Here is a 26209-nt window from a genome sequence, read left to right on the forward strand (position 1 = left end):
GGCCCAGCTGCTCCGCGGCACGTGGGGTCTTCCCGGACCGGGGCACGAACCCATGTCCCCTGCATCGGCAGGGGGGGGGGGGGGGGCGGTGAGTGGGCAGCAAGCTAAGCGCAGGCGCCCCCTTGGGGGCAGGGGAGCTTCCATTCTCCAGGCACAGGTGAGGGGGAGGCCACGCCCACAGAGGGCCGGCGTCAACCAGCACGCCTACCTTGCTGGGGGCCCTTGAAAGGAAGGAAAATGGTTAGGGTTGGAAAAGGAGAAATCAATGTACATCCGCTTTTATATTGTTTCTGCTAAAAATTCGTTAGAATACTTACTGAATTCCAATTTTTAGGATCAGTTTTGCCCTTTTTTTTTTTTTTAGTTTTCTTAACTGAATCCCTCCTCTGCATAATCCAGTGGTTTTTTCTCTTCCATTGGGAATTGAATGCACTGAATTAGAAAGAATTGCTGAGAGTGTAATGATTACTTTGTAATAAGTTACAATATGCAATTAGTCTTCTTATCACAATGAAACCTTACTTTGTTCACTTAAAAATTAGGTAGTTATTTTGTCAAAATAAGGATATCTGTAAAGAGACATTTAGCAGCGCCTACGAGACTTAAAACAACTATTATTTTTTTTAAACAAATGAAAATGAATTTCCAGCTGGTGAGATCTCAGTAGGCCTGTAGTCTGGTTAATTGTGTTATGTCCCATTGATTTCCTGGTTGCCATCATGCTCCATGATGTGTCGGGTGTCCCAAAGGGGAAGCTGAGTGATGGGATGCAGGGCCTCTCTGTACTACCTTTGGTTCTTCTTGTGAGTCTGAGATTGTTTCAAAGTGAAGAGTTAGAAAAAAGACATTTCCATTTGGGGGTCAGGGTTGGGGGATGGCTACAGTGTTTTTTTAACTGGTTTGTTTTATTTGTTTTTGTAAGAAAAAATAGCACCTGTAAACTCAGCTTAAGTATTGATATTCTGGGATTTTTATGGCTACAAGCGACCGATGTTGGAATTGATGTTTAATGGTTTTGCTGGTTTTCACTAATGGCCTGGGGACGTTCCTGCCTCTGTCTCGTGCATCTTGAAGCTGTTGTCTTTGATCACACCCTTATTCATCCATTTTGCAGGGCAATCTACAGATACACCACGTGGGACAAGATGGGCAGGTAAGTGCTCACCTGCGGTGGATCCCAGCGTGGCAGGAGCGGGAGCGTTGGGGGACACACGGAGACACACGGGGGTGGGGCATGTGGACGGCGGGGCCCTGGGCTGTTGTGCGGCAGCTGTCTGTTAGAATAAGGCAGGTTTCGTTCCCGTTCATTGCTGTCAAACTCCAACCACTGCCTTTTTTTCTGGTCCTGAGAAAAAGACCCTGAAACCCTCATTGAGCTCACCTGATATGAACTGTCTACAGAGTGAAGCGCCCGGCTGAGGCGTTCTAGGGGTGATTTGCTTTCTAAGATGGAGTGAAATTGCTGGTGAATTCGAGGATTGACATTTTCACGTCCTCATGAAGAGTTTCTGTTAAAGAGATGTTTATAACCTGAATAATTATGCAAGAGAGTCTGGAGGATCTTCCTTTTTTATAAAATGTAACTTAGGAATCATGAACATGGAGCTCAGTCACTATCAAGATAACCATAGGCGTTATTCTCAGAGCCGAGTGCACGCTCCCTTCTGGCACACTGTGTGCGCTTCCCATCTCCTCGGCGAGGGCCTCGTGTCTGCCACAAACGGTCATGCAGGGTGTGCGTTGCTGGACTCGAAACCAAGGACGACACGCCCCGAGGGTTTCCCATTGAGCCCTCGGAGCGCCTTGGGACTAGTGCGATGTTCAAGTTGGGCTTCGTTGTTGAGACTGTCATCTTGAACGTACACATGAGGTTCTAATCAAAATCCTAAAGCAGTATTAACGTACAAAAATAGCTGCCGTGGCAAAAAGCCAAAGAATGGCAGAATTTTAAAAGCTGCGCTGAGTTTTAACCTTAGTTAAACCTCTTCCTTAGCATCCTTCTCAGGGCTTTTACTCCAGCTCAGGAAAGCTGGGGACTCTTTGTCACTTGAGCATTGAAGCAAAACCTCTGATTTCCCAGAGTTGTGCTTGTAGTGTTCTCTGCTGCTGCTGGTGAGGTGGCCCAAGGTGACCCGGCAGCCTGGGGAGGGGTGTCGCTTCTGGGCAGCTGTGTTTGCTTGCCTTTCCGTTGTGCTTTCGGGGAAGGTGTAGGGAGAGGCGCCCTGTCCTGGAGGGTCGGTTACAGCGGGGAGCAGCGCAGGGGCGTCGAGCCGGCCTCTGCCAGCGGGAGGGCGGCCTTCGCCATACTGCAACATGGGCCCCGCCACCCACGTTGGGCCTCACATACCGCGATCTGCCGCTTGCGTCTGTTGGAGCAGATTAAGGGTTGAGGGGCCCCCCAACCCCCAGGTAGGCCCTGTGAGGCTAGGCACTCAAACCCAGGGTGGAGGGGTGAGGGTGGCGGAGAGGAGAGCATGGGGCTTAGAGGTGAAGCTCCAGTTGGGCTGAGAGCACGGGTTCCGGTTACTGGAAAAATGTCCCAGTCACACTTCTCACCCAGTCCCTGTCCAGTGGAGTGACAGTCATGATCGGATGCTGAGATGCCTCAGCATCTCAGTGAGGCTTGTTCCTCTCCCTGACCCGGACGTCGAGTTGGCCGAGTGTAGACAGAACAGTCCCCAGAGGGTTCCATCGGTCAACAAGGCCGCACGCGAGGTTCATGTCGGGTTCACTCTGGCAACACGTGCTTTCTTGGCTTTGCCGCTTTATGTGTTAGAGATGTTTGTGAGGTTATGTGGACATTTTTAACCTTAGCAAGATGTTTACAAATTTTTAAATGAATTGTACAGGATTAGAATTTGACCTGGTTTGGTGCATTAATTAAGAATGATGTGATGAAAAACACGTTTAGGGAGCAGTAAATTGTGCCTTGTGTCCCTTTAGCACAGCGTCTGTCCTTCTGCTGAGATCTTTCCGCGCATTGTCCATAAATCCTTGCCTTCAGTCACACAGCAGTTTGCCTTTCACGCCTGGAGTCTGGCTGCCTCCAGGGCTGTGCTGGCCTGATGTTCTGCCCCTCGAAATGCAGGCTGTTTTGGGGGGAAAGTGATGGTCTGTGTTCAAGCAAAAAGATGCTGCCCTTCGAAAGGAGCGGACACGTCTGCCCGCCGTCGTGTGTGTGGGCAGCGGGGGCCTGGCTGCGGGAACGGTGCCGTTAGCCTCCTGTGCTGTTGGCTGGCAGGCAGGCCCCAGAGCTTGTGGACGGAGCAGTCACTTCAGTTGGGCTCGTCTCTGGGGAATCGGGTCATGGGGCCCCTTTCAACCGTTAAGGTTTGAATTTGAGCCTCCAAAGTGGGGCCTCTGTGAGTCCAGCCAACAAATACTGGGCCTTGGACCCCAGTGGGTGCTTGGTGAGCTGCTCTCCCCACCCTGTGGTTGCCGGAGGAGCTTTTCCAGGTGAGGAGGGTTCCCCTCTGGGGGAGACGGGGGGCACCCCGAGCTGGGGCCACTGCTCCCCGGCCGGCTTTCCCTCGTCCCAGCTCACCGGTGGGCCAGGTAAACCCGGCTCTGGCTCCAGGTCTGTGCGCCCTCCTTAGAGCTCAGAGGTGCACTGAGAGTGTGAGTCTGCCTTCGGGCCTCGAGAGGCGGCCTCACCGTTTCCATCCCGACTCCTCCTGGCCGTGCATGGGGCAGCAGGGTCGGGTGTGGGACAGCCCCACCACGTGCAGGGTGCGTTCCCATCTGATGTTGTGCATAGGCGCGTGGCAGGGCCTCCCTGCCTATCCCAGACACCCACCTTTCCCCACCACGGTTCTGTCTTGTTTCTGCTCGCTTCCAGGCCCTTAACGCACCACGATGGGTTCTGTCCTGCTTCAGCTGCTCACGGCCGGGGCCGGGTGACTTTGCAGTAATGCGTGACAATTTCGGGGTGCTTTCTCTTCACACCGCAGGACTGTGTACTGTCGATAACTGTCTGAATTTGACCCCAGTCAGCGGGGTCCCCGGGTGCTGGCAGCAGCAGGTGCTGGGACTTCAGGGATCTGACCCTTAGGAAGGGCAGGGAAGGCTGAGGGTGATGCTCTCAGGCCGGGGACTGGTTCCCATGGAACCACAGCGCCTCCTGGCTTCTCGGAAATCACCTGAGACTCACACAGTGGGCTCTCTGAATTTGCATGGTGAATTTTGGGTAAAAACGTGGCCATGTCTTTAAAGGGAAGATCTGGATATTCAGTTTAGACAGCAAGAGGTACAGGCTTTGGTTCTGATGAATTTGATGTGGTTGAAGATTTAGCCAACTCAAAATAATCTTTCTGATTCCTCTAGTCAGTTGGAGGAAAAGCAAAATAATCTTACTCAGTTCAGGAGGTGGCAGTGCAGCTGTGGGACTAAATCTGCAAGTACAGGCGTTACACGGGAGGTGAACTCTGAGAACTGGAGGAAAGAAGTGGCCGAAAGAGGACGTTTGCTCTGGAAATGCTCTCAGTGTCACACTGGCTTCCAGGAGGCAGATGGTGGTGGGGAAGCGGTGGGCATCCTCCTGGCGGGAGGGGCTGTGGGTCCGGGCAGGCCCTGCTCTGTGGCCGGGCCCTGTGGGGTCACAGGTGCTTCATGTCAAAGCCACACGTCTCCTGGGACGTGTGCGTGTGATTTATTCTTTCCCTCTCACTTCTCTAGAGGCCACTGTTCTTGGGGGTCGGGTTGTCTGAGGCGTCGAAGTGTGTTGTTTCACTTCGAGCTTCACGTCTGGCCCCTCAAGTGAAGACCACTGCTGAGGAGGGAGTGGGTGTGGGGCCGAGCATGTCTGTCACGTCCACGAGTGTGGTCCCCGCGTTGGGTTCATCTGGGTAATTCAGGAAGATTCCGAGGGGACACACGCAGTGACACAGACGAGGCGCTGCCTCTGCTCCATCTCCTGGCTGTTCTGCTTTGAGTGTTCTGAGCTGCTCAGCGTGCGTGAGTTCAGGGGAAGCAGGGTGAGCGCCTCATCTCGGCTCGGTCGTGCTCAGGGGACAGCGGCTGGCAGTGAGACCGTAGGATTGGGGACCCGCGTTGGCGCCGGCCTTTTGGCACAGAGCCATCTGGCTCTGAATCTGCCCCGGTTAGAGCCAGTCCCGAGCCAGTCACCCTTCAGCTGTGTAGACGAACGCATGCCGGGAACCACGAGCTTCATTGTGAGGCTGTGAGCACTGGGGCGCATCCCTGTGCTGCTGGTCTAATCGTCACCTGGTTGCAGCCATCCCTTGCTGTACGACCCCCGCCCCCACCACCAAATTTGGGGCCAGAGAAGACAATCAGTTATTATGCTTGGGGCTTCCCTAGTGGTGCAGCAGTTGAGAATCCACCTGCCAATGCAACGGACACAGGTTCGAGCCCTGGTCTGGGAAGATCCCACATGCCGTGGAGCAACTAAGCCCGTGCGCCACAGCTACTTAACCTGTGCTCTAGAGCCTGCGAGCCACAACTACTGAATCCCGCACGCCACAACTACTGAACCTGTGCTCTAGAGCCCTTGAGCCACAACTACTGAGCCTGTGTGCCACAACTACTGAAGCCCGCGCGCCTAGAGCCCGTGCTCCACAACAAGACAAGACACCACAATGAGAAGCCTGCGCACCGCAACGAAGAGTAGCCCCTGCTCGCCACAACTAGAGAAAATCTGTGCACAGCAATGAAGACCCAACACAGCCAAAAACAAATAAATTAAAAAAAAAAAAATTATTACCCTTCACCATTCGGGGTTCACCGGGCCCAGCTGGAGGAGGTGGTTCTGCCACGTCATGTCACCGGGCCGTCTGGAGGCTCGAGGCTGCCCTGTCCAAGGGATCCCTCCCGGGCCTGGAGCTGGGCTGTGCCCCCAGCCCCTCGGTTCTCCATGAGGGCTCTCCCAGTGGCCCAGGGCCTCACATCACGGTGGCAGGGTCTGCGGGGCGGATGTCACCAGCTTTTGAGAGCTGGGGTGCAGACGTGCAGGCCCCACGGTGACCACGCTCCTGAGGGTGGCGTGGGATGTCCACGCCGTGTTCTGAATGCAGAGGATGTTGCCGGCAAAGGGGGACGTGACATCTCTCGGCCTCCATCCTGGGCCCGGCGTGGCTTGACCGTGAGCTCCTGAAGGGCAGGGCCTGTGTCCTTCACAGGGAGGCAGGGGCCTGCCTGAGTGCCCAGGGAGGCCCGGTGGATTTCCATGGAGACGGTTACTGGGTGAATCACGCACCACGAGCCCCGGAAATGAGCCTCCCCGCTCAGGCTGGTGGGCTGGGGGTTAGTCTGTCAGTGCTGGCATCGAGACCTCAGCCCACCCACCCGAGTGACATAAAATCTGCATTGAGAACTTGACACTTACTAACTGTGTGCTTCGTTGGGGCAGCTTGGCTGATGGTAAAAGTTGGGTGCATTTTTTATGATTATTGTGTATTGTTAAATTTTTGTTGAACTGTTAGAACAGTCTTAAAATGTCCTTTTCTGCATTTAAAGAATTGAGATTTTTAAAATCTAGATTTTTACGATTTCTAAGCTTTGCATTCTGTTCATCTTGGTTTGGGGGGAGTTTAAGAAAACAAAGCAAAGACCGCAACATTTATTTGTGTGACTAAGAAGCAGTGCTCCCGAGCAGGCTGTTTTGGGATAAGCAGCAGCTGCTGCTGGCTGCCCGCGAGGTCCCCTGGCCACTGTGTCTGCGGCGCCTCTGTTTCCTGGGCTCGTCAGCACCTAAGGGCAGGCCCGCTCCTGGGAGGGCGCTGGCGCCTTTGTTTTAGTTAATACCGAGTTGTCACTAAAGGTCAGAGCACAACCCAGGAGGAGGAGGCTGGGCCCCCCTGCACCTCCAGTGTCATGCTCCGGCCTCCCCGGCTGCCATAGCCATGGGAGGAGCCAGCCCGCTGCCCACGGGGCCGATGTCCCTTTCTGGAGCTGGACGTGTGCTCCCTCTGACATCCCAGCCTTGTGTTGCTGTTGATGATGTGAACCAGGGGATGTTATTCTCCTTTACACGTGGGGACAGTAGCCGGTGCCTCTTCCAGGGTTGTGCAGGGAGGTCAAGTCCAGGATGGATGCAGCCCCCAACTCTCATATGAGTCCTCAAGCCCCCGCCTTGGCTCCAGGTCTCTAGAATACAGTCATCATTGCTGTTGTCACCGCCACCACCAGGACATCACAGGCACTGTCACCTCCCCCTCCACTGTCATCACTGCTGTTGTCGCCTCCACCACCAGGACTGCACAGCCACTGTCACCTCCCCCTCCGCTGTCATCACTGCTGTTGTCGCCTCCACCACCAGGACTGCACAGCCACTGTCACCTCCCCCTCCGCTGTCATCACTGCTGTTGTCACCTCCACCACCAGGACTGCACAGCCACTGTCACCTCCCCCTCCGCTGTCATCACTGCTGTTGTCGCCTCCACCACCAGGACTGCATAGCCACTGTCACCTCAACCTCCATTGTCGTCACTGCTGTTGTCACCTCCACCACCAGGACTGCACAGCCACTGTCACCTCCACCAGCGTTACCTCCCCCTACACCACCATCAAGGGATCAAGCGAGTTTCGATGCTTGTGAGCTGTGATCTGTCTTCTCTGCCTCGTTCTGTGGAGACTAAAGTGACAGAGCTCCCTCTGCCTGGCCCTTAGGAGTTTTACTGGGGGGAGTTAACTTAAACTAGGAGTGTGTGAGAAAGGTAAGGGGCACATCCACGTGCTGTTTCTTGCCTGTCGCATTGTGCGTTCAGTGGGTACTCAGGTGTGGAGCAGAGCCGTGAAGATTCACAGAGCTGCTTCCAGGGGGCATGTGGATCTAGGCGATTCCGATCTAGTGAGATGTGAACGCTCACTTGGTCCCAGCTCCATTGCCAGGCAATATCGTATCTGTTGGAACATCTGAATCTGGGTCAGTTTTTTCTCCGTAGTTGGGAGATTTTCAGCCATATGGGGAATCGTTAAAGACCGGAGCTTTGGTCGTGTTGCTGACGTTGTGAGTCATGAAATGGTTCAGTACTATTTCAACTAGATGCGTATCTTGGTAGATTTTTACTTTTTTTTTTTTTTTTTTTTTTTTTTTTTTTGGGTCGGTGGGCCCCTCACTTTTTTAGCCTCTCCAGTTGTGGAGCACAGGCTCCAGACGCACAGGCTCAGCAGCCATGGCTCACGGGCCCAGCTGCTCCACAGCATGTGGGATCTTCGACGGGGGCACGAACCCGCGACCCCTGCATCGGCAGGCGGACTCTCAGCCACTGCGCCACCGTGGAAGCCCGATTTTTACTTTTTTACAGTTGTGGCTAATGTCATCTAAGATGCGCATGAAAAAAGTTGTCTGTCTGTCTGTAGGCTGAACGACATCAGGACACTTGGAAACCTGGGAGTTGTGTGTGTTCTGGCAAAGCCCGTCTCTGCAATGATGAACATGCCACACACACACACACACGCGCGCGCACAGAAGCACGCACATGCGTGGGTCACGTGTTTAAACAGGAAGCACGGCGACGTGTCCAGGTTGGTCTCCTCCTGGTGTGCGAGGCGACCTCACCGCACATGCAACTGAAGAGCCCTGGTGTTCTCGAGGCTCGTAAACCTCTCTCGAGTTCTCTGGCATTTGTGCCCATCCTTATATTTTGCTTAAAAGTAAATTTCAGTAGCTCTCGGAACTTCTTCCATAAAATGAGGCATTATAAACCCAGCTGGGAAAGAGATTAGAAGAGGTGGGAAGAATGCAACATTTCACGTGTAGGACTTTTTTGGAGTGTAGGCGAGACGAAGGGCTGTGTGTATGTGTGTGTGTGGGGGGTGGGGGGTGGGGTGTATGTGTGGTGTGTGTGTAGGGTGTCTTTATCTACAGCAGTGAAACAGTGTCTGCCATTCCCAGGGGCTCTAGTCCACTTTTAGTGGTCTGCCACGCCAGGAGAGCAGTCTCAGCCTTGCAGATGGTACAAACTGTCACTTCACTTCTTTTTTAAAAAATATTTGTTTATTTATTTATATTTTTATTTTTGGCTGCACTGGGTCTTTGTTGCTGCGCGCAGGCTTTCCCTAGTTGCGGCGAGCAGGGGCTACTCTTCGTTGCAGTGCACGGGCTTCTCATTGTGGTGGCTTCTCTTGTTACGGAGCACGGGCTCTAAGTATGTGGGCTTCGGTAGTTGTGGCACGTGGGCTCAGTAGTTGTGGCTTGCGGGCTGTAGAGCGCAGGCTCAGTAGTTGTGGTGCACGGGCTTAGTTGCTCCACGGCACGTGGGATCTTCCCAGACGAGGGCTCGAACCCGTGTCCCCTGCATTGGCAGGTGGATTCTTAACCACTGCACCACCTGGGAAGCCCTCACACTGTCACTTCACTTCTAATAAAAATGTTCCCTTCAAGAAAATACGTTCCTTCCAAAACACAGACACACATCTTGGAGAACCTAGGTAGCTCAGGGAATTAACCCCTCATGGAAAAGGCTTCTCTACCAGAAATGGTGGAAAATATCGTTTAAATGAGAAAAGGCCAGATGTGGAGGGAGTTTGGTGTTGAGTGGTTCCCAAAAATACCCTAGAAGAGTCACAGGAACAACAGCGCGTCTCCTGCTGCCCGGCCGTGGAAGCCGATCGTGGCGCTGCAGGCTGTCGCCCTGCCCGGGGCAGCTGGCCCCGTTGGGACCCGGCGGCATCTCCTGCTGCCGGCTCCATTCCTCGGGAATCCTGGTCCCCAGCGGAGGCTTGGGGCTGCCGGAGGGGCTCCCGACTCCCAGGACTCGCCGTTCTCCACCTTTTGGGCCCGTGGGCAGCGGGGAAGGCAGTTTTAGGCGTGGCTGAGGATGACCAGTTAGTGACGCTGGCGGGGCAATCCACGCCTGTCATTTGTCCCTGGAGCTGTGACGAACAAGACGGTTTCTGGTCGGACAAGGCCAGGAGGAGGTCGACAGAGGTTTGCGCTGGGAAGGGTATTGTGATGGTGTGTTTAGAAGAAATTGCACCATGTGGTTACTTACATGGACGCTTCCAGTATTGCAGGTCATTAGAGTCACGCTGTCTTTGGAGGCTCATGTCAGTTGAGGCTGAGCAGCTTTACAAGAAAACCCCAAAGGCCTTCCGATTGTTCCGATTGTTTGGACGCATCGCCCACGGCCCTGAGCCCCTTTGGTTAAGCCCCACCTCAAAGGCTTTGACTCCAGACAGGGAGGAGTGACAGACAAGGGAGGAGTGACAGGCCTTAAAATTCGAGAATCGTTTTTGATGAGTTTCATCATTTTCAAATATACGTTTAAAATGTTCAGTTAAATAGCTTTAATGCTATTAGATCCAAATTTTGTTCATTTTTGTTCTTCAAAGTACCCAGTGTAGTATAGGTGTCAGTACTCAGTGATTCCTTGTTCGTGAATGAATACAGTAGTAATTATTTCAAATTAGCATTAGTTAACTGTAAGATATGCATGTGAGGTGAAAGCACTTTGATACACTTTTATTTTTAAGCCGTTTTAAAATGTGGCATATGTTCACTGATGATCTTAGTCATGAGTAATAACTGGGGAATGTCCAGAGCAGTGCTTACCTAAACCTTACAGCTCAGTAGGCTGAAAGGTTGTGGCTTCTAATTCCAAATTTCTTTTTAGTGCGGCCTAAGTTGTAGAACCTTTTCTGCATAAGGAAGCTTTGGTGATTTCTCTGGGCTCTCCTGAATCTTTTCTGTCACTGTCTGTGGTTTCTGTGAGGGGCGTGCGTGCAGCGGGCAGTGGAGCCCATGCCTGCCGCTGGACCAGCGTCCCTGGCGTTTGGGTGATGGTGCAGAGCAGCTAAGGATTCTTTACCCCAGCGACTGTACTCCAGATGCCGTCAGGGCAGCTGCTGTCTGTTGGAAGGAACCGAATTACCACTCCTGTGCCAGGAATTTACTTTCTGGATTTCTAGCTGTGGAGGAGGGTGGGTGGAAGGCCAGCCCTATAATGGGGCTGCCCCGTGAAGTGCTGGCCATTTTTCCAGATGGTTCACTTCCTTACAGTAAGAGAAATAGGGGATGGAAAGTACCCGTGGGGACGTTTCCCTCCTGTTCTGCCCAGGCCCCGGCTTTTTCCCGAGCAGGCCCCAGGAGCTCTGGCCGTCCATGTTGCAGAGACTGGAGGCTCGCTCTGCGTGCTCTAGGTGGGGTCATGTGTGGACTCTGGTGGTTGCAGACCAGCGGGGAGTCGCTGTACCGTGTGAGGCGTCTGAGTTTAGACAGTGGATCTGGGCGGGTGGGGTGCCGGAGTTGGCGCTGGGCTCTCCCGGCACCACGGGTCTCCAGGGCTTGGAGGTCTCAGGAGGACGTGGTGGAAGTTGCAGGAAGCTGAGCCAGGGGGCCGGGGCCACCAGACGGGCCTGCGGCGTGAGAGCTCGCACGGGGCTGGGACACGAGTAAGCCCTTGAGCCACTCACCAGAGTTACTGCAGGAGACAAGCCTTTCAAGCACAGTGTCATCTCCCACTTTTACCCCCTGTGAGAGTGCACTTCAGGGCGACCGCTGGCTTCATTGTATGTTCGTGAGGAATCTTTCGTCTAGAAATCACAGGCCCAGTCTGATCAGGGCGCCCGGGTGCGGGCCAAGGCCGCTGCTCCAGCGGGGCTGGAATGCCTGGCAGAGTTGGAGGACTCGGACGGGCCCCCAGCCTGGGCCCCGTGGGCATTGTGTTCAGAAATTTGAGGCAGAACCGGCACGGACGCTCATGTTCGGGCTCCATGCAGCTCCAGAGTAGGGGTCGATTTCTGGTCAAGGAGATCCCGAGGAATCGGAACGGCTTCCCCTCATCCTGAGTTCCCTCTCACACAGGGACTAAGGGGGGAACATTTGCAGATGTACTGGCAAACTCCGCTACCGTCTTTCTTTACATCTCTTCAGAGGACTTGCGGCCCCCTAATGAAATGAAATCTGTGTGATGTGCCACTGGGCTTGGACTGGAGAGAGAATGTAGCACCTGGCACCCCTGTCAGGTGTGTGAGAGAGGAAGAGGGAGGGAGGGGCTGAAGGACCCTTGAACCGACAGGCACGCTGAGGATGACAGGCATTCGGGGTAGAAAACTCATCTAGAATGATTTTCGTGTGTAGGCAAACACAGTCACTGATTTCAAGAATCCAGGCGATGTTTCTGGAAGTAAAACGAGCAGACAGCTCCTTGGGTGGCCCCATACCCGGCTTCAGAGCTGCCCGCTGAGCTGTTGCTTTCAGCCCTGTACCCACGTAACGTTCCCACGCTGTCCCCTTGCTCTACAGACACGACCCCCGTGCTGACCAGTGAAGGTCGGCCCAGACTCTGACCGTGGCCTTCCTGCGGCGAAAGATGCATATTGGTGTGGACAGCCAACTTTGGAGTGGAGCCCTTTAGAAAGGGGGCAGCGTGGGCCAGCAGCCCAGTGACAGCCGCCCCGCCTGCTGGCAGATGCTTTAACTAGCGAGGGCGGGCGCGGAGGGGGAGACAGGTGCCTCCCAGGCCACACGCACGGCCGTGGCCGTCAGCCGTCTAGACCAGGCTGTGAGGGGACGGGGGGCGCTCGGGTAAACCGGGCACGGCGAACAGGAGGGAAAGCGGGGCTCCTTAAAAGTAGGTCTTTGTGATGTAACCACCAGGTGGGTCTTTTTGAGAGAATTATCTTCCCTTTAGGGCGGTGCTCCACCGGCACCTGAGTTGAGCTCCCCGGAGCCCCCAGAGCCAGAAGATAGATAGCCCCAGGCGGATGATGCCAGATGGGCAGGTGTTTGGCAAGGAGACAAGTCGGCCAAGGAGATGGAACGAAGGGCTCAAAGCCTTTTCGTCACAGAGGCTGGTGGAGAGAGGTTGAGAGTGCGTGCTCTTCCTTATATGTTAAAGGAAAATGATTTCTAAAGTCAAATGAGGCTTTTGAGGTTTCTTCTTTGTCTGATTTGCTGTGTAACCCTTCTTTGACTCTTTCTAATGCGTTCCCGTCCCATGTGACTGGATCTGGCCTCGTGCTGTACTGGGGCAGCCTGGAGGGAGTCGGGACAGCCGCCTTCAGAGCCTCTTCTGTTTGGTTGCGTTCTTTCTGGCTTGCGGTCCTGGGCACATAAGTTAGCCTCTGAGTCTCAGCTTCCTCCCTGGTCACTCGTGATGACAAACAAGAGGCCATCTGTGCCCAGTGCCCAGCACTGCAGCTCTTGGGCTGAGGCCCCAGGACCGTGGCCTGTCCTGCTGCTCCCATGCAAACCCACTGGCCCTGGCGGTCATGTGACCCTGACGCCGGCAGCCCTCAATGCCCTCTTTCCCCCGTGTGTGGTGGGGCAGGTGCAGACACATAACCCTGGTTGTCGGCCGGTCTCTTGTGGGAGCTGGGCTCTCCTGGCTCCATCCTCCCCAGGCCCCCTCGTCCACTGGCTTCCATGGGTTTATCCAGTGAGGGAGCGTGGGGGAAGGAGCCCCAGTGCTGGGTGCTCCCTCTCTGGGGGTGCAGCTGGAGCCCGCAGCTGTGGGATATGATTTGTGAGATTCCCCGCCGTCCAGCCCCCTCTCGTTAGCGGTCACACGTGGTGGTGTCTCGTTTCCAGTGCGTGCGGGACAGCGTCATCAACACAGCCCCGCGCTGGCTACTGGCTACGCTGCGGAACACACTGTAAAGTGAAGTGTGGACGTGCCCTTCCCTTGGGGCCCACCCCTCCCCCGAGGCAGGCTCCTATTGGCTGAGCGTGGAGGGTTGTTTTCAGGTGTCTTTTCACTTAGAGGAAGTTGGAAGGCCTTCTTTACACCCGAAGTTAAACGTTTGTACCGTTTCTGACTCCTGGTGTCCATCAGTTGGCCCTTGAGCACGGCGTGTGGTGTAGGCAAGCACTTGTTACACACGAACCGAGCTTCTCTTTGTGAGCCCGGGCGTGTTTGCGGATGGCACACCTGCCCCAGAGCGCAGCCCCAAGCTCCCCTCTGCAGGGTGCAGGGAGGGGCAGGGATGTTTGTCTCCTGTCTCCCCCGTCTGGGCTGGGCGGCTGTAATCGGGTACCATGGACGGGGCAGAAACGGCAGATGTGTGCCCCATGGTCCTGGAGGCCGGAAGCCCGACACCACAGTGCCGTGCGGTCCGGTTTTGGCGAGGACCCTCTTGCTGTTATGTCCCCACGTGGTTTCCTTGGTTTCCTTGGTGTGCCTGTGGGCAGGGTCCTGTGTCTCTCTCCCTCCTAGAAGGGCACTGACCTCTTGTAGGGGCCTCACACTCGTGGCCTCGTCCAACCCTAATACCTCCTGAAGGCCCCACCTCCGCACCCGCACCCCATCACGCAGGGAATCAGGGCTTCGACACTCAGTCCAGAGCACCCTGTCTGTTCCCAGGAAGGATTTTGGACCTGTGGCAGCTCTGCTGTGGATGCAGAACGGGGATTTGGGCTGTTTGGTCCCCATATACCTTCTTGACCACACGATAATCTCATGTGCCTCACGTCAGCATGGATTGTTCTGAGACGCGGCCTCAGGCGGGCAGGCTCCTGGGGAGGACACGGCCCCGGAGGTGGAGTTGGGTCCCAGCGGCCGTTTGCGTGGTGGATCCTTTGGTAAATGCTCCCCGCTGACTGGAACTCAGTAGGAAAATTGCGTCACCTCTTTTTGGAAGTTCTTTCTTTCGTCCCATCACAGTGAACACGACGATAATTTTCGTGGTTCTGTGGGGTGAGTTTTCCAAATTAAATAAAGAAACAGTGGGAGTCCAGCACACAGTCGGAGGGGTGGGGAGCAGGGAGGGAGGCTGGCCTGAGCCCGAGCCCGGCCTGCGCTCTGCTTCCTGGTCGCGACGGCAGTGTCCGTGTTTTGGCGTTTCAGCTCCTTGCCGATGGCTGGGCACCCTCTTCCTTCCCCGGGACAGGACAGGTCAGGTCACTTACATGCGTAATTAACACCTTTTTTGTTCTTCCAGCGCTGTCTTACCCGCTCCCTACCCACGCCCACCTGACCCTTCTAGAAGCCAGAGGCCTGGCCTGGAGCCCACGGGCAAGTGGAGGCCCTGGATTTGACTCTGGCTAAGTTATTCCACTCCCCGTCACCCCCACCTCACTCGACTGGAGGGTCTTAAGACACATGGTTAAGATCTGTGGCCAGGAGCGCCGCCCTCTCTGGAATGACGGGCTGAACACCACGCATCTCCAGACTTCCGCTTTCCCTTTATCATATTTTTAGGCTTTGTTTTCCTTTCTTCCGGATTGTGATTGAGGCTCACGCCCGATGCTGGAAGGAGGAACAGAGCAGAGGGCAGAAGCTGCTTGTGTTGACGGGAGCCACCGCCCCGAGCTGTAAATCTGGCTCCTGACTGCTGGCCTGTCAGCTCTGGAAGCGCCAGCTTGCTGGCCTGGCCGTAGCATGCTTTTCTAAAACGTTGCATCCATTGGCTGGAGCCCTGAGGCCTGTGAGGAGTCTCCAGGCCAGGCCTCCCGCTGAGGGCTCCAGGAACACCCAGGGAGCACTGTTCGGCCTGGTTCTGTTGTGTTCTGGGGTTCCTTGCCAGTTGTGCTTGTGTCTGGCCGTGCCGCTCGTGGGCAGGAACTCCAAGTGGGATCCAAGGAAGCAGATTAGCGTTCCTGTCCTTGGGTTTAGAGGCTTAAGAATGGTTGTTTGTTTCTGGCATTTGCTGTACAATTGTACAAAATAGATGTTGTGCCGCGGGGTCTCCGGGCCGGTTGGTGGTTTGGGGCATCTTCCTCTCACCTCCTCATCTTTCTGTCATGGGGGAAGCTGCTCTTTGAATTAACATCCAGGTTTGGAAAAGTCCACTGGTTGAGTGCTACTCTTCCCGTAACCAGCTGGGTTCAAGCGGAAGTGCAGACCCAGTCAGTGACCTTGGCTTCTCCCGGAGGCCTCAGGCGTGCGGGTCTCGTCCTTCTGGCCACGCACTTAATTAAGACACTCAGTGCCCGTCTTGTGAGTGCATGAGGGTGTTTTGCTTTGTGTTTTGTGTGTGTGTGTGTGAGAGAGAGTGTCTGGGTGTATTCTTGGTTGGATTGAGAGTTTTGTTTCTAAGTATTACTGGAAAGTCCTTGGGCTCCTTGCATTTATTTTAGGCTTTGCACCAGTTTTGCATTATCTCAGTTGGGTATCAAACAGCATTTCAGAACTGACAGAATATAGAGGAAAACCAGATGTGTGCACTCCAAAAAACAGCGCTTGTAGATCCAGGATTCCCTTAGTCGGCTGCTTCAGATTCGGACACTGTGCCATTTTTCTTTGGTCTGAAAATAATGGGCTCTGCTTCAGAAACACACCAGGGAAGCCTGTGACCGAGGCCGGCCAGGTGGCGCGAGCTGCGCATGCGTGTCTCTCCGAGGGAGCGCGGCCCCGCCCGATCCCTCGCCCAGTCCAGCCGCGGGCAGCTGCCCTGGAAGTCTGGAGGCACTGCTTCTGGCTACTGTCCTGGGAGCTCGCTGCTTTCCAGTTAGATGTTTCTGCGCCCCCCCCCCCACCCGCCTGCTGGGAAAGGCTGCAAACAGAAATGAGCAGGAAGCAGGAAGGTGCCGCGGCTCGTTGTCGGGAGAAGTGGGAGCCAGGCGAGCCAGGCCCTCGCTGTCCGGCAGGACCTCTGCCGCGGGCTGGCTCTGTGCTCGTTCTGGGGCCGCCCCTGTCCCCCTGCCAGAGCGAGGACCCCCGGCGGGTGTCCAGCGGCCTCGGGTGCCGCAGGGATCCTGCTACTCTGCGCAGCGGGAGCCCTTGTCACCAGCTAAGATCCAGGTCAGCCTGACTGTGTGTGTCGGGAGCTGCCGTGTGGTTGGCCCGCTGAGCGCTTTTATTTGTCCTGGCTTTGCTCGCTCCTTTTACCCTCAGGAGAAGCGCCTTGCCTCCAGGGCGTCTGCTCCCGCCCCTCCTTCGGGTTGTCCTTTTTGGGGTTGTCCCTGCCGGCTGTGCTGCTGGCTGCACTGCGACGTCCCAGCTCCAGGTGGTGGTGGGGTCGCTCCTGCCCTGAGCAGCGGTGGGGGGCGGGGCGGGGCGCTGCAGAGCCGGCCTTCTGACTCCTTCTCGCGGCCGCTCTCTCATCCAAGCTTCATCTGCTTTTGAGAAGATGTATTCTTAAGCCGGAGTTGGAGGCGGCTGGGGCAGCCGGGCCTCCTCGTGGGGACCTCTCTCCCCGTCCACCAAAGCCCAACAGGGCTTTGCTCTGGGTCCGTGTCCAGGACGGCTTCGCCGAGCAAGCTGTTTGTCCCATTCGGGTACCCGCCGGTCACTCGGGACAGGTGCCTGGCGCAGGGGTCCACAGCGGGGGCCCGTGTGACCCTCCCACCCAAGTGCAGGGGCCCCGGGGGCCTGTGTGCCACTGTGGAGGGAAGCCAGGCGAGGCCCCAGTGGTGCCTTCCGAAGGCTGCAGGAAGGCGCCGCAGTCGTGCCTCCTTGTCTGTGGGGGATGTGTTCCAGGACCCCCAGAGGATGCCTGAAACCACGGGTGACACCAGACCCGTACTAGGGTTTTCCTGTACGTACACATCTGTGATGAAGTTTATTCTACAAATTAGGCACAGTAAGAGGACCTCCAGATGGCCAGGGTCACTGTTCTTGTGCTTCGGTGCCACTGCGAAGTAAAAGAAGGGTGTCTTGAGCACAAGCCCTGTGATCCCGAGATGGTGGAGCCCATAACCTAGATGCTACTAAGTGGCTAACGGGTGGGACACGCAGGACAAAGGTCAGGACGGGATTTCATCACAGTGCTCAGACCAGTGCTGTGATGAAATCCCGTCCTGACCTTTGTTTATTTCTGGATTTTCCCATTTATTATTTTCGGACACGGTTGACGGCGGGTAACTGAAACCGCAGATGAGCGAAGCGGCTTTGGTGGGTGGAGCAGCCCTGGAGGCCGTGTCATCGCCAGCCTCTCCCAGCCTGGCGGTGCCCTCGCTCGAGTGCCACGTGAGAAGTGGGCCCCTTCCTGCCCACTGGAGTCGGAGCCCTGTTTTCCATGGAGACGCTTGTCTCCCTTGGCTGCCCTTGCCACCCCACCTGAAGAACAGACCCCCTCCCTGCACTCTTCTGGGGGGAGCAGGGGAGGGCAGAGCCTGGAGGGCGGGGGCGATAACGGAAGGCCCGGAAGGTCTTTCACTTCTGTCCGTGCGCATGCTCGCTTAGCGCTAAGTGTTCAACTCATTCCTGAATCGCTTATCAAGACCAAACCAGTGTGGAAACGTTTAAAGGGCATGGCATTTTGAAAGAATTCCCAGTTGAGAATATTTTCCTGCATTTTATTTACCCGCTAGGCTGGTAATGATCACTCGTAGGGTACCACAATACACCTTCCATTTGTAGGGAGTGGTGGCTCATCACCAAAACCAGAGGGCAGGCAGAACTCTGAAATAACCATGATTTCATAAGTTTCATTAAAAGATAGTCTTAGATTTGACTTTAAATTCACCGTGTACAACAGTGACAAAGCTGTGACGACGTTGTAATAGTTAACATTTGTAGTCGAGTCCAGGACCTGCAGGCAGGGGTGAGGTTGGGACAGAGGAGCACGGGTTACAGCCTCGCAGCTTGTGTCCCCCGGCCTCAGCCCTCAGTGACGCTCTCCTCTGTGGCACCTCCCCCAGCTCTCTCCCTAGCCGTCCCCCCCAGCTGAGTATCTGGACGCCAGCCAGTTCTCATCTGCTCGTCCTGAGCGGCAGTCACTTCCCTTCACAGCCCGGGGATTGTTCCAGAATGTAGGCTACTTGGGGTCGCGTCCTGCCCACAGTGTCTCGCACGCAGTGGGTCCTTAACTGAGGGAGCAGCGTGGGGGTCTCCGCGCGCGTGGGCAGCGGGTGCTGGGGAGTGTCCAGTGAAGGCCAGCCGCTTGCTGGGGTTTGGTCATTTAAAGGCATTTTAGTTAACTCGAGATGGTTTACATGGCTAGATTCAGACTCCGAGAAAAAGCCAACGTCCGCTTCGTTCCGTCTACCTCCGTCAGCTGCTCGCTGTAATCTCGCAGTGTAGCGTGTCTGTGCTCCGCGACCCTCCCCCCCACCCCACCGCCCACCATGAGCAGATGGCTGCGCTGAGCCCTCCGTGCTGCGCCGGCCTTCGGCTGCTGCTCTCAGGTTTGCAGAGCACGTGTGCGTACCCGCTCCTTGGGTTCTCGGTGTCTGGCTTTGATGCAGGACCAGCCTGGGAATCCAGATGCCCTAGCCTGACCTTGTCTTTCCAGGGCCCGGCTCGGGGATGTGCATGTGTCTCTTCACAGGGTGCCAGGGGCTTGGCCTTGCGTCTGGCCCCTAGGCCCCGGGTGGGTGGACGGAGCAGACGGGCAGTGAGCCTGGCTTGTGTGTTTCTTCCTGTCTCTTCCCCGCTCACAGCTCCAGAGCTGTCACTCTTGGCGAGAAAGGCATCCTAACCAGCCCGTATCCTCCAGCTGACAAGGTCTCTCCTTAATGCTTAACCCCTCCTTCCTCCTGTTTTCTTCTGAAAGCTTTTCGTTTGAGTCTCTTAGGTTCCCCCAGAACTGCCAGGCTCGGGGCAGAGTGGACCACAAGAGAGCCAGGGCGAGGGGCGTGCGGACACACTTCTGAATGTTGGGCTTCGGGACCAGCTCTGCTCCACCCGCCTTCTGTTCCTCGTTCTCTTTCCTCGTCAACATCAGCGTGATCTTCACTTAGTTCAGAAATAGTTACTGAGTGTCAGGTACACTGCTGGACGCTGGGGATCCGGCAGTGAACAGAAGAGACCCCTCCCACCCATGTCATCATGGAGCTCATGTTCCCGTCGCGTGGGGTGAGCTGAGTCTGGAGTCAGGTGCACGGTGGCCAAGGCAGCCAGGGCCCAGAGGGGCCCGGGGGCGCGGGAGTCCCTGGTCCCCGCTGCCGGCCCCGTCCTCAGGGACGCGGGAGTCCCTGGTCCCCGCTGCCGGCCCCTTCCTCAGGGGCGCGGGAGTCCCTGGTCCCCGCTGCCGGCCCCGTCCTCAGGGACGCGGGAGTCCCTGGTCCCCGCTGCCGGCCCCTTCCTCAGGGATGCGGGAGTCCCTGGTCCCCGCTGCCGGCTCCTTCCTCAGGGGAGGGGAGGCCAGCGGTGGAGAGGGGGCAGTGGTCCAGCAGCCTGGATGGCCGAGCAGGCAGCTGGGGCGCGGGCCAGTGGGGAGTGGGTGCGCGGGGGGGTGGAGGACTGCCGGCCTGGCTGGCAGAGCCTCCCCCATGGAGGTCACCCCCGGGGGCCCTCGTCCTGACACGTCGTTTGTGAGAGTGGGAACAGGCCCATCTTTTCGGTTTGCTCAGAGTAAGGAAACGTGTCGTGGCTGTGTGATTTGGGGTGGGCTTTTTACTTTTTGCTCTTTTTGGGAAAATGACTAAACTCAGCTTCCTGTCCCCCTGTCTTCAGGTCCTGCTGGCTTCCCAGCTTGGATCCCTTGACTTTCGGTCCCTGCTGGGAGTGTGTAGGCGGGAGGCCCTTCTGGGACGTGCTGTGCTTTCGTAAATAGCCACGAGGGTGACTGAACCCCAGTGGAGGTGCTCCTGGCCTCCTGGGGAGGGGGCGCTGGGCTTTGAGAGTGGGTGGCCCCTGAGCTCCGCTGCCCTCTGCCCTGCTGGGGCCACACCGGCTGCTGCCCGAGGCTGCTCGTCCCCATGGGGTCCAGGGGGTGGCTGCTCCCTGGCGACCGGGTGGCAGAGCTGCAGAACTGGGCAGGGCTATGTCTGTCTTTCTGACCATGAATGATCTGGTGGTGGGTAAGTTCTGGGGAAGAGAAAATGAATAATAGAGGGAACGTCAATTTTCTCCAACTTTTTAAAACCTCTCGTGAACTCATTAGTACAAACAGTTAATACAGGACAGAGTGGTGTTTTACAGACATTGTTGTCAGGTCAGCTCTTTGGGGACCTAGAAGCCGGTTCTCACCTGGAAGGAGGAAGCCAAGGAGATGAGCGTGGCCATCTACGTGGGCTGTGTCTGTGGGGACACGTGACCACACCTGGTGGCGTATGCGCAAGTTTGTCCTCTCACAGTCTGGAGGTCATGAGTCCAGCACGGGCCTTGCTGGGGTCACAGGGCTGCTTCCCTCTGGAGAATCCTGGGGAGACAGAGGTGCTGCATTCCTTGGCTGGTGGCCCCTGCTCCATCTTCCAAATCAGCGTGGTGTCCGCACTTTGTTACGTTGGAAGATTCTCTGCTTTCTGAGCCGCCTGTGTGACATGGGGCCACCAGATGCTTCAGGACGCCATTCCCACCTTGATCACCGGCTCAGTCCCATCTGTAAAGTGCCCTTGCTGTCAGGGCACACGGCCTGGGGCCCGGGATTGGGACATACCCGTCTCTGGGCCGTCACTCTGCCCAGCAGAGCTGGCCGCTACGAGATGTGAAACTGTGTTTGCAGATGGCTTCCGAAGACACAAAAGGAAAACCAGTTAGGACTTTCTTCTGTCTTTTATTCTGAAAATCGAATTTTCCTGTTTTTTTCCACTGATGGATTCGTTATTAAAGAAATAGAACTTTAGCTCATCAAAAACTAGAATCACGTTTGAAACTGCAGACTGTATTTTCAGCATCCTCGGCTCTGACCCCGTGTGGGAGGCTGTGGGCTGGTCAGGAAGCGTGACTGTGGCTGCCCCGCCCTGGGCAGCTGATGAGCGCCCCCAGGAGGTGGTCCAGTGGGTGTGTAATTTGAGGGGGTGGGAGTGCAGCCCCAAGTCAAAAGCCCCACAGCTCATGGCAGCTCACTCCCATGAACGCAGAGCCTCGGAGGCCCCCGCCCACTCGCCATCCTCCCTGTGGGGCGTCAAGGCACCAGTCCGCCTGCCTGCCTATTGCAGGGTGCGGTGGGCCCGGTGTGGGTGCTCGTGAGTGATGGCGTCACCCAGAGCCCGTCATGGGGGCCTCATCTGTCCCTCCCTCCAGGCACAGTCCAAGTGGGATTCCTGGTGCGCGGGACGGGGGTCTGTGATCCATGATTTGTCTCCTTGGAGGCTAGTCGGATCCTCCCCTGGGATCTGGCTTGTGTCTCCTCTCCACACACAGAGCCATTCTCGACTCCCTCTGGAGGCTGGGGCCTTGTGACTCACATGCACATTTCTGCTTGTTTCTCAGACTCGATCAGTGGCCCACTGTCTGGGGGCTGCTTCTCTCCGGAGTGAATGTATCTTGCTTGCCCCAGGGTCGAGGCCCTGCCGCCGTCTGCCTGTCCTCCTGGCTGCCCTCAGGCTCCCCTTTCCATGAACCTGAGAAAGCGGTGACTCTGGGAAGGTCTCCAGGTGCTTTAGCTCCTGTTCCATCTCAGACCCGCCCTTGGCCACATCCCTGCGTTCAGTTCGCTCTTTGGGTATTTTTTCCTGTAAGGCCTAAAAGCCCCTCTCTGCGTCCAGCACTTGGATGTTTGAGGGAGGTGACTTGCAGTTGCAGTGGAGCAGCCTGGTCCTGCCGTGCACGTCCACACGGCGCACCCGCACGCCACACCCTTGTCAGCAGGTGCCCTGCCCCGCGGTCCAGGTAGCACGGGGCAGACTCCCCCGGCGCCGTCTATGCTGACGTGGTTCTGCTCTGTGTCTGCAGGTGCTGCAGGGGGCCCAGCTGATAGCCGTGGCTTCTTCGGACCCTGCTGCCACGGGGGTGGATGGCTCGCCGCTCCAGGGCAGCGACATCCAGGTCCAGTACGTGCAGCTGGCGCCGGTGACCGACCACACCGCTGCAGCCCAGGTGGGTCCTCCCTTTGGGAAGTGGACAGGGCCTGGGCCTCCTGCAGGTAGTGAGCACACTTGGACCTGCTCCCGCGAGCAAGGTAAGTGATCCATGAGAGGAGCATGGTGTGGACGTAGGCGCTCGCTTGGGACTCCGTGTCTTGTAAGTGCCTGAAAGTGTAAAGGTGAGAGGTTACTTCTTGGCCCAGACACCAGCCTTAAACAGTTTCTTGGGATAACTCTTGACTCGTGCAAATGTTTACCTATAAATTTAGAGCCAGAGTAAGTGTAGCTGAGGCCGCCTTCTTCCTGGGCCGGGGCAGGGCCGCCCAGGGTCTGCGCGCCTGCCAGCCACGGCCAGTCTGTTTGCAACCCTTGCCTGTGGCCTCTGCCCTTTTCCCCGTGGCAGCCTCTGGTGGGCCGAGCTGTGCCGCACTGGGCTGCGGTCCTCCTCCTGCGCTGCTCACGGTTGCGCTCTGCTGGGAGCCCCAGAAGAGCAGCGCTCGGGCTCCATCTGGACAGTTTCTGAGCCGTCACGTCCGCTTGGTTGGGTGACCATTGTGGCCTCCCCCGGGTATGGGGGAGCCAGGCGTGGGCCCCCGTGCTCGTGCCCGAGCGCTGTTTGGGGGCAGTGTGATCAAGGTCTGTCAGGGCGCGGTCTGGAGAGGGTGCCCTTGGAGCAGCTCAGGCTGCTGGTGCCAGGGTGACACGGGTGCCCTCAAACCTCGGGCTGTGGGCTTGACTCACTGACTCGCTGCTGAGCACCTCTGGGCAGGGGTGCTCTCATCGCTGTGACCTCAGCCTGTTGGCCCCTCCCAGCCTCCTTCCTGGACCGCCTCATCTGCCCAGCACTGATGAGCTGCGCGTATCCTGCCGTCAGCCTTGATGCTTAGAATTAAAGCCCTGAGTTTCCACGCAGTCCCCCTCCCCTCCTGGCCTCCGCTGGTCACCGTCCTAGGTGTCGTGTCCTGTTCCCACTGGTAGTTGCTGAGGAACGCGGCTCAGCGGGGCCAGGCAGGCGGCCCAAGGTGGCACTGGTGACCAGGTGGCTGGCTGGGTGATCAGCGGTCCTGTGGGGACTTAACCCTGGTTCACAACAAGTCCCCACCTGGCCCAGAGTTCTGGAACGTGTGTCCTGGAGAAGGCGCAGCCCCCTCCTCTCCCCAGACCTGTCCACTGTGCCACGTGGGCAGCAGCCACAGCCTGGACACTTGTGCTTTTGTGCAGCAGTGATCAGAGAGGCATGTGCCATGCTGAAGATTGACCGAGAGGGCGTGAGGCCGACAGAGAGCCCACAGAACTTGGAGTGGTGGGGGGGGGGGTGGTGGACGAGCTTATTCATGTGGTGCAAGGGACATTTGTCCTAAAGAAGGACCCCGGGGCTCCGTCCGAGCTGGGCGGGTCTGACACCCATGTCATTGCTGCTTCACACGCACGGGGGTACCCAAGAGTGTGTGCCTTGAATCTGGGGTGCGTGTCATGTGGCGGGTCTTCCTGGGCCAGGTCTGTGGTCTTTGTGCGGATGTCACTGTCGAGGGGAGCCACGTCCACTGAGCTCCCAGCGCCTGACTTCCCACCAGTGGGACCACGTAGCACACAGAGCAGTAGATCAGAGGGGGACATGTGCACTTTCTGGGGTGTCTTCCCCGCGGAAGGGCTCGGTCCCTGGGGCCCAGCCCCCTCCCTGGGCCCCCGCCCGCCTCATGCACAGGGAGGGGTCTCCCAATGGTCTCTTTATTAGCAGGAGGTCTCCCGCCCTCCTGTGGGTTTCCTTTCAGAGTTCGCTGCTCGGAACAGGGTCATACTCCTCATCTGGTGCTTGGGGAAGGACGGGTCTGGCTCCCGAGGTCCCCAAGCCCCCCGAGCCCCAGAGGCTGCGTGAGGGGTGGGCCCGTTCCCCGGAGCAGCCATGGGCAGGGGAGAGGGCGCCCCGTCTGTGCTGGCGCCGCTGCGCTGTGCTGCGCTGCTGCCTGGGGCCCAGGTCTCCTGCTGTGTTTTGAGGACGAGGAGGGAGGGCAGGGCTCCCCACCAGAGTGTGGGCCTCCCGAGCGCCCAGCCCAGCTCGTCTTGTGGCCTCGGGACGGCACGGAGGAGGCCTGTGCTGAGTCCTCAGATGGGTGGGGAACCGACCCCACCCCCCCACCCCTGCTACGAAAATGCTGTGTTGCCTCCCCCTTGAGCTGCAGTCGTAGGCGCAGCGCTGGCCCCGCCTGGGACTCTGCCTCCGCCGTGTGGCTTTCTCCACCTCCTCCTCCGTGCACCACCGCCCCCCCCACCCCCGGACCCCTCCAGCTACAGGTCCTCAGGGGAGCCGCGGAGCCCACCTCTGAGAGTCTGGTGTTGCCTTTGACCAGCGGCTTAGGGGAGTCTGAAAAACCCCCCAAGTGATCTCCATCTGGGAGCCCATGCTTGGTGGCCGAGATGGATGGTCAGTGACTTATTCCAAGACTGTGTTTTTTTCCTTTAAACTACCTTAAAACTGCTAATATGCTGACCACTTGGAGTGCACGGCCAATGGGAAGTAGGGGTGGGAATGGGAATGCAGCGCTGGTGGCGGGAGCTGAGGGGCACATGTGGGAGGCGGCGGGTAGGTGGGGGGGGGGCGGAGCAGGGGCCAAGACAGGGCCCCACAGAGACGGACCGTGGCCCTGGATCTGTCACAGCTGCCGGGAGCATCCTCTCCCAGAGCAGAGGCGACACTCGGGCCCCCAGCCTCACCCTCCAGCTCGGGTGTGTGTTTACTGTGTGCCTGAAAACCCGCTGGTGTCCGTGACCAGGGAGTGGCCCGGGTGCACACGCTGGGCCCTTTGATAGAAAGCCCCCTCTCCCCTCTTGCAGGCGGCCGACGCCCTGCAGCCCACCCTGCAGTCCGAGATGCAGCTGGAGCATGGGGCCATCCAGATCCAGTGAGGGGACGGCCGCCGACCAGACAGGGCCCGAGCCAGAGCCACCGCTCAGCGCTGGTTCCGGTCACACGCACCCGTCCCTCGGCTTCGCATGGGAGGGGGCCCGCACACATTCTGCTCAAGTGCATCCGAGTGCCTCATCCTCGGGGAGAGCGCCCCGCTAAATAAAGACGACGGTAGCCCCTGCCGCCCCCGCCCGAAGACCCTGTTTCTTTTGATCACCCCGCCGTGTCCGGGGAAGGAGCGGGAAGCACAGCGCGGTCGCGTTAAGTACACGCGGGAAATCAAGAACTACGATATTTTTCTCTGTTCAAACAGCTTTTTTAATTTGCTATGGTGTTTATAACAAAAAACAAAATTGAAAAAAAAGTGGAGTAGCAGAAGCCTTTTGCTGTGTGCTCTGTTCAGTGTAATGAGAATAGGTATTTGCAAAAGAAGACGAACGATTTTGATGGAAACGTTGCTTACCTACTTTTCTAGGGGGATGCTGTCAGCACTGTGATTGTGCATTTCTAATGGAATAAAGTGTATTTATGACCACGGCGGCTGTCACGTTGTTTCCTCTTAGGAGATGGGCCCTGGGCCTGTGGCAGCCCTGATGTAGCTGTGTGGACCCTTCCAGAGGAAGGGGCGTGGCTGTCCTGGCAGTCCTGTGATGGGGCCTGGGGTGCAGGGGGCTGCACGATGGAGTGTCTCCAGGCACGGTGTCCCTCGAGGCAGTGTGAGCCTTCAGAATTGGGGTGCTCCCCCAAGTAAGCTGCTCTGTTGAATGGCA

General features: G+C 57.1%; 1 protein-coding gene across 4 annotated transcripts in view; it reads left to right on the forward strand.

Moving 5' to 3' along the window:
* Window positions 1–25974, forward strand: part of BANP (BTG3 associated nuclear protein) — a 75319-nt gene extending 49345 nt beyond the window's left edge. For 3 of the 4 annotated variants that reach the window (XM_007468431.1, XM_007468432.1, XM_007468433.1), the window contains 3 exons: window positions 1115–1153; window positions 22404–22547; window positions 25367–25438. In XM_007468431.1, coding sequence (XP_007468493.1) covers window positions 1115–1153; window positions 22404–22547; window positions 25367–25438 — 255 coding nt within the window. Of the gene's footprint in view, window positions 1–1114; window positions 1154–22403; window positions 22548–25366 lie in introns of all 4 variants that reach the window. The other variant, XM_007468430.1, reaches the window with a different exon arrangement.
* The last annotated feature ends 235 nt before the right edge of the window (window positions 25975–26209 follow it).

Source organism: Lipotes vexillifer, unplaced genomic scaffold (assembly GCF_000442215.2).
Source record: "Lipotes vexillifer unplaced genomic scaffold, Lipotes_vexillifer_v1.1 scaffold23, whole genome shotgun sequence".
Lineage (NCBI taxonomy): Eukaryota > Metazoa > Chordata > Mammalia > Artiodactyla > Lipotidae > Lipotes > Lipotes vexillifer.